The 7,406-nt window shown below is 50.8% G+C and overlaps 1 protein-coding gene across 4 annotated transcripts in view; it reads right to left on the reverse strand.

Moving 5' to 3' along the window:
* Ebf1 (EBF transcription factor 1) overlaps positions 1 to 3,188 on the reverse strand; it is a 377,056-nt gene extending 373,868 nt beyond the window's left edge. For all 4 annotated transcript variants that reach the window (XM_026388301.2, XM_026388300.2, XM_026388299.2 and 1 more), the window contains exons 1-3: positions 3,009 to 3,188; positions 725 to 881; positions 111 to 174 (exon numbers count right to left, since the gene is read on the reverse strand). In XM_026388301.2, coding sequence (XP_026244086.1) covers positions 111 to 174; positions 725 to 881; positions 3,009 to 3,142 — 355 coding nt within the window. In that variant the 5' untranslated portion in view covers positions 3,143 to 3,188. The remainder of the gene's footprint in view (positions 1 to 110; positions 175 to 724; positions 882 to 3,008) is intronic.
* Positions 3,189 to 7,406: the final 4,218 nt, after the last annotated feature.

The raw sequence follows: 7,406 nt of genomic DNA on the forward strand, positions 1-7,406 counted from the left end.
ATGGCGGACTGAGCTTCCCTGGGGAGGCTTTACTCCACCCGGAGATCCCTGAGTGCCCTGACCAGACATGGAACCCCAGGGTGCAGGCACAGGCAGGATGAGAGCCTCACCATTGCTGTAGAGGAGCTGGAGCCGGTAGTGAATCCCGTTATTGGTCTTTTCGCTGTTGGCTTCCTAGTTTGCAGCAGGACGCAAAGACACAAGAGACGCAGGAGAGAGGTCGGCGTGAGCGAGTGGACCAACTTCGAGGCAACTTTCCCCAAGCCGGGTCCCCGGGCCGGTGAGCCCCGGAGCAACAGAAAATGCTGCAAACTGTGATCCCTCCTTCGTTCCCATCCCAAACTGCTCTCTCTCCCCTTCCAGAAAATTCCGTGGGGCGCGAAGGGGTGATCCTCTTCCCAGGGCCTGGGGGCGCGGGCCTGGACCATCAGAGGCAGGCGCTGTGTGGTCTGGTAGTCGAGGACGAGTTCATCCCGGCACCCATGACAGTGGATTGTGAAGCCGGGCTCGCCTTTCTCCAGCTCTAGGGGCTCCACGCGAACTTTTATGGAGGAGGACCCCGTGAACTGGGAGCCCAGATTCGTCCGGGACGGGAAATGGCTTGGGAACCCCTCACAGGAGTGTGTTGTGAATGCTTTGCACTCATGGAGGAGCGCGCCTCCCAAGGCACCAGGGCCTGCTCCCCGAGCCGCGAACAAGGGGAGGAGGCGCTGCGCCCACTTACTTTTTCCTTCTCCACGAACCCCACAAAGGCTGTCCTCTCGATCTCCACGGGCTGGCCCTGTCTGTCGTAGAGAGCCAGGACGAAGTGGAAGAAGTTGGATTTGCGCAGATTGGAAGGCGGCTGCTTCTCAAAGTGAGCCCGGGCCAGACCCACCCCGCTGCGGCCAAAGAACGCAGAGTTAGACGGCAAAGCAAGACGTCGACTCGCGCCCCCCTTGTTACCACTACACACCCGAGAACCCTCAAACACCCACCTCCTCTTTCCCCAGTGGACTCCCTCCAGGACCCCTCAGGCCCCCCAGGAGTAGCCAACAACCCAGTAGGCATGTCTTTGCTTGTGCTTGTCCTCCCTGCGGAGGGCAGAGAGCATCCTCAAAACTCGCCAAAGAGGTGTGAAAGTTTTGTTTGGGTTTTGCGCGCGAGACAAACGCTATAAGCATTTTCTCCGACTTGAACTGCGCTGAGTTGGGGGGAAAGAAAAGTGGCAGCGAATGAGGTTTGAAGAAAAGAACCCAAAGTTTACAATTTAGCGGGAGGGGGCATGGGAATGGATTCTAACTCTTTAGAATCTCTTGATTCAGGTACGTGGACAGGTGGGAATGAATGAAGACACGCTCCGCTTCTCGCTGCAACAGCCACCCTCCAGGAAACCTCCCGCGCCCTGGCCAGTTACCGACGCCTAGCCTGGGGAAGCCAAATTTCCACCCCAAAACATGTGCAGAAGAGTCCAGGATAGGACTCAGAGTTGGCGGGGGCGGGGGCGGGGTGGTCTCTGTGGGAGAAAGAACTAAGATGTTTTGTAAAGACCTGTCCTGGGAAAGTTTCTCTGCTCTGCAGAAATCCTCACAATCATTCCAGAAATCATAAGGGCCAGGGTTGTTGGCTGAGCTCCCCCATTGGGAGACTGAAGGCTGGGGCTCCAGGGGTGCCGACTGCCACTGACAGCCCAACCTGCCAAACACAAGCGCACAGAGGCACATACATGCACAAACACACGGCACACCGGACGCGCGCGCACGCGCGCGCGCGCGCGCGCGTACACACACACACACACACACACACACACACACACGCACACATAACTTTCGTTTCCAGCCCAGTTACCCAATTCACTCTCACTACCAACTACCCCCAACCTTATGCTCGGCAGGGAAGGTAACAGTGCCGGGGACTCTGGTCTCCAGCCCCGGGAAGCTGGGGATGATGTAATTAGTCATCTTCCTTCTTTCCCTTCCGCACTCTGAGTCTGATAGGGCCTGGGGCCACCAGGATTCCCACTCCCCTAAGCCCAACTGGTGGCCAGGAATTAAAAGGGCACTGTTTCACGCTTGGGATCAGGAACCCCTGGAAAAGGGCATTGGGTGTGCCCAGGGAAGTTCTTCAAGTCAACCTCCAAGGGCAGTGCCTTCGGGCCACACTGTCTAGCATCTGGGGAGTTTTGAGTGGGAGAGGGGCTGGAAGAGGCCATGGTGACAGGGGGTGGGGAAGACTTAGGAGATGTCAGAATTAAAGTTGGGAGTTGCTATTCTACCGATGGACTGAGAAAAACTGAAGGCGAGAGAGAGGGAGGGAGGGAGAACCAGATAGGAGAAATAAGAGAAGACTCGAGGGAGAAATGGGGAGAGAAAAACAGAAGAGACAGAGAGGTAATGGGAAGGAGAAAGAGAGGAGAGTAGGGAAGAGAAGAGAAAGAAGAGTAAGGACAGAAGGAAGGGAAGATGAAGGTAAAGAGGAAAATGAAATGAAAGGAGGGAATTTAAAATAAGGGGGAAAGAGAGATGAGAAGGAATGAAGAGAAAAGGAAAGAAATGGAAGAAGGGGAAAGAAAGGAAGAGCAGGAGGGAAGGAAAGGAAAAAGAAAATAAAGTAAGGAAGAAAGAAAGAAAAGACGGAAGAAAAGGGAAGGGAAGGAAGAAAGAAGAGGAGGGGAGAAAAAAGAAAAATAGAGATAGCCTGACAGAAAAGAAAGAATGATCACAAAACACAGATATCCAACAGCATGCTGGCGAGACGCCTCTTCTGGGTTAAAACAAAATGAAAACAGTCACAGAGGAGGCAGCGGAAAGTGCCGGCAAAGCGTGGGCTCCTCGCAGGCAGCTCCTGGTTCTCCGGCCGCAGGCGACGATTGCAGCGCAGCCGGGGAGCGCAGAGCTCAGGCTGCAAGCAGAGCGCAGCAGCGGACGCAGCTGTGCGGCCCGGCCCCGGGGCAGCCGCGGCGGCAGCCGCCTCCCAGCTCTCCCGCTAGCGGCTAGCTTCCTCGGCCGCGGTCCCCGCGCGATACCCACCTCTGCGCCGCTGTGTTGGCGTCCAGCACCCCGGCGCCCTGCATCCACGTCCGCACCGCGTTCATGCCGCTACCCAGCGGCTCTTCCTTCATGCTGCTTCCACTCCGTTGGATGCTTTCCTGAATCCCAAACATGAAAACAACCTTTTCTTGTGGAAAATCTCCTCCCCCTCGAAAATAGAAAAAAAAAAAAATAGAAAAAAAAAAAAAAAAAAGAAAACGCCAACCAGAGATTTTCTTTTCTTTCTTTTTTTTTTTTTTTTTTTTTGAGTCGATGAACTCGCGCTAGAAGATCAAGGCGGGCTGGAAAGCAAATTTTTTAAAAATGTAAACCTTCGTTCAAAACAGAGCGATAACCCGGAAAAAAAAAAGGAGAGGATAAAAAAGAAGAAGAAGAAAGGGAAAATCCAACGAAAAGACCAAAATAAAAAAATTAGAGATGTATGCTTGGCTGTTGGGGGTTGTTTGGTTGGTTGATTTTTGGTTTGGGTGCTTTTTTTTTTTTTTTCGCTTTTTTTTTTGCCTTTTTTTTTTCTCTCTCTCTCTCTCTCTCTTTTTTTTTTTTTTTTTTTTTGGTAGTGATCACAGGCCGGTGGAGAACAGGAGGGGCTGGAGTTTCCTTTTGTAGAGGTACCTTTCACTTGAACAAGCAGGAAGAAAAAAAAAAAAACGTGATAGCAATTTAAGAAACAATAGACTCAACTCGCGCTGCCGGCTTTGCTACTTCAAGTGTCATTTTCCACAACCAGGCAAGTTTTTTCCTTTCTTTTTTTTTTTTCCTCCTTCTCTCCCAACCAAAGATGTTTCTTTCCTTTCAGTGCGTGTAGATGAGGAGGACGCTGGTTGCCGTAGACAGCTACACCAGAGAGGGTGGGGGGAAGGGGGGAAAAAGGGAAAGAGGAAGGGGGGGAGGGAAAGAGAGAGATAGAAAGAGAGGACAGGGAGAAAGAGAGAGGGGTGGACCCTGCTGGATGGAGATTCTGTTTTCTCCTTGCTAAAATAGAAGTGATTTGCAGGCTTTCCCTATGGAATCCAGTTTGACTCTCCCCAGAGCTAAACACAGGCACACTAACCCCAAAGGGAGGAGGCGGGGCTCAAGCCTCAAAGCCCCGCCCCTTCTTTGCATAACGTCATTCTTCCGCCTCGCCGCAGCCAATCGCCGCTGTGGATCTGGCTTGCTCACGGAGCCAGGCCACGCTCCCTCATTAACATCCTTCTCCTGGTGGCTCGGAGAAGCCGGGCAAAGTTCCTTGCAAAGTGGCGAGCGAGGGAGCGCTGAGCAAGGCGTCTGGGCTGGGGAGGAGTCGGGTCGACTGAAGCGGAAAAGGGGACAGAAGGAAGGAGAGGGGGGTATCCTTTCCAGGGATTTGAGCTGGAGATCTGCATCCAGGCTATTGCTGTCCCTTAGCATCCTTGCTGCGCCCTGGGCGCGCTCGAGGCATACAGGCTTCGTTCTCCCAGGGCTGATGCCACGTCCTGCTCCGCAGTCCTGGGACGTCGGGGGCAAAAGTGGAGGAGACAGGAGAGCCCAGACAGAAAAAGCAGGACGCGTGTCCCAGGTGCCCACCTCTTCGCTTTGAGGCGGGGTGGTGGGATGGAATATGGGTCGCGAGGTCGGTGCTGGGAGCTTGCGGAGAGACACTGTCTCCACGCTGGGAGGGGCGGGTGAATTCAGGACCGCTCAAGTAAGGCTTTGTGGATCCCCTGGCAGTGGAGGACCCAGACTCTGAATCCAACCTGGCCTCTGAAACGCTTCTCGCTCCTCACTAACCCGAGGCCAGCGGTGTTAAGCACTGTTTTTACACGCTCAGTTCTCTTGGGTTACTGTGAAGATAGGTGAACAGTGGGATAATGGGTCTTACTGCGACTGGGTCAGGGTGCGTTTTAAAATTTTTCTCCAATTCAGTCTCCAACTCCTCACCCCCGCTCCAAAGTAGTTTTTTTCCTTCTTCTTCAGGAGAAACGACAACCACATCTATCTCTAATTTGTTGGTTGTTGCAGAATCTCTTCCTGTTAAAAGTGCGCTGGGCAGGGAGGAGGAGTAAACAAACCTCTCTAAATTCTGTTCCAGCGGTGTGGGCAGAGAAAGGGAGAGCTGGGGGAGGGAATGGAAAGAAGGAGGGGGAAGCCATGGCGGGAGGGGGGGCGGGGGATAATAAAAGAGAGGGAGGGGAAGAATAAAAGAAGGAGAAGAAAGAGAGGGAAGAAAAGAGAAGAACTTGGTCTTCTACCTTTAGCATATATGCTTGTGGCTGGCAAAAGTGATGGCTAGATGTGGGTAGTGTGCCCCATCATTTTTTAGCAGGTTGTAACCTCTAATAAGCACATGGTGAACTTCTGTTTCATTGCTCTCAGAGGAATTTAGCCAAATTTGCTAAAGACCCCTTAGGGGGAAATTCTCTGCCAGAAATCCAGGTCCCCTTTCTACTGGCCGCCTTTGGCCCTTTGATTTAGAAAGGGTCAGTGATGGAAAGGTACACATGCTTATGTTGAATGGAGGGAGATAGTTTAGAGTTAAGCTTTGTGCTTTTGGCACAACAGGAACGTGGAACCACTTCTTGATCCCTAAACTGGGTGAAAGCGTGTGTTCCAGGCCTGCAAATGCATGGCAACTATCTCCTTCGAACACTATCTCCTGCCCAGCTCTCATAGCACTTGTTCTGCACCTCTGTGTGTTGAGGACTTTCTTCCTGGTACCATAATTAATGTCATCTCCTCCAAGACACTGCCTGAAGAGATTATTCTCATCCAGGGGGATCCCCATAGCATCTACCAGACTTCCTGGCATACAGTAGGTGCTCAAGAGAGGTATAATGGTAGAAACTGGAAGGGTGGCAGACTTGTGAGGGGAAATTAAATGTATAATTGAAACTGGCCTGCGTTTAAAAATAAATTTAAAATTTTGTATGTTTTTCTCTTGAAAAAAAAAAAACTTTCCAAAGCTTCAAGCTTAACCTGATGCCTCAGGCCCCAAAGATTCCCAGAGCCAACCCCTTCCCCCAGTTCAGAGGGGACCTTCAAGGTAGAGGGGTCAGGAAGCAAAGATCACCCCTCTTATCAGTGAGTCCCAGATAGTTCTGGCACAAGACCTATGCCTCCCTCTATTTAACTCCATGAACCTACAATTTACTATCCAGTAAACAGTCTGCAGGACTCCAAGTTGAGTGTGATGGGGTACATGGTGCAGAGATAGAGAACACGCAGTAAAGGAACTGATCACTGGGAAAGGTGCCAGGGAAGGAGAGACACTGCTGTTCTGAGGTCCAGAATGAGCAAGACATACACATACAACAGAGGGATTTCTGGGGAGTCAAGCAGAATCTAGAAGCATCTGCAAAGGATGTGTTCATTGAGGTGTCTGAAACTGCCTATCTCAAGTGAGAAATTTGCACAGAGAAAGGAGCCTTCAGCAGCCCTATTCCTGCCCCCAGAGCCAAATCCCCAGGAACTAAATTAGAGGGAGGCATTTTTTCACATCTGCCTGGCTAGAGAAGACAGAAAAATAACAGGGGGAGGGGGGACAGAAATCTTTTTGATAAGACTAATGCACTTTGGCTGTTACCTCACCTGGGGTGCTGACTATATTTTAATCAAGCAGAGTATTCATAGCTTTTCTTCTTCTGGGTGTCCTTGTGCTTTCAACCTGGCTTTCCCAGACTGTAATAAATGTTTAAGTAGGAAGGAGGCTAAAAAGAGGAAGTGGGAAAGAGACATAGAGAGTGACAGAAAACTGGGAATGACACCCAGGCCAGCAGAGTAATAGCTTTCTTTAGTGAATTCTAAACTTTGAAAAGGAATTTCTTAAATACTTCTAAATCTCCCCCTCATGTGAGGTTGGCACCACCTCTAGAGACAAAGCCTTTGTGTAGGGGTGACTGTGAAGTGTGAATCCAGACTGCTTCCCTCCTTTTTACTTTATAGTCACATCTCCTGTGGAGATATGCATGCATGCAGGACCGCAGTGCATTGCCTAAGATCTACGGTGTACCTGTGAGTTGACTTTAGTAGTTTATAAACTGGACTCAATACCCTAGTCATATAGGGGATTGGAGGGTGGGGAGGCTTCTTGAAAATGCAGATTTCCAGGCCTTGTTCAGATTTGACCAATCAATCAGAGCCTCTGAGATGGTGCCTCTGGATTCATATTTAAAGATATTTGGATACTCTTGGTTTCTGATATATCATCTCAGAGAAAGAAGGGAGGGAGGGAAGAAGGGAGAGGAACCGAACCTATGCATGAAAAAAATAACAGCACACCAGGTTTCATCTGTATAAACTCCAAGGAGCCATTGGAGAGGATTGGCATTTCCAGGGAATGAAGTCTCTCCCTGAGCTTCTCGAAGTTTCTTCAACGCACAGGGGCAACAACCACACTTGCCCGAATGTTCCATCTCGCAG

Source organism: Urocitellus parryii, chromosome 1 (assembly GCF_045843805.1).
Source record: "Urocitellus parryii isolate mUroPar1 chromosome 1, mUroPar1.hap1, whole genome shotgun sequence".
Classification (NCBI taxonomy): domain Eukaryota; kingdom Metazoa; phylum Chordata; class Mammalia; order Rodentia; family Sciuridae; genus Urocitellus; species Urocitellus parryii.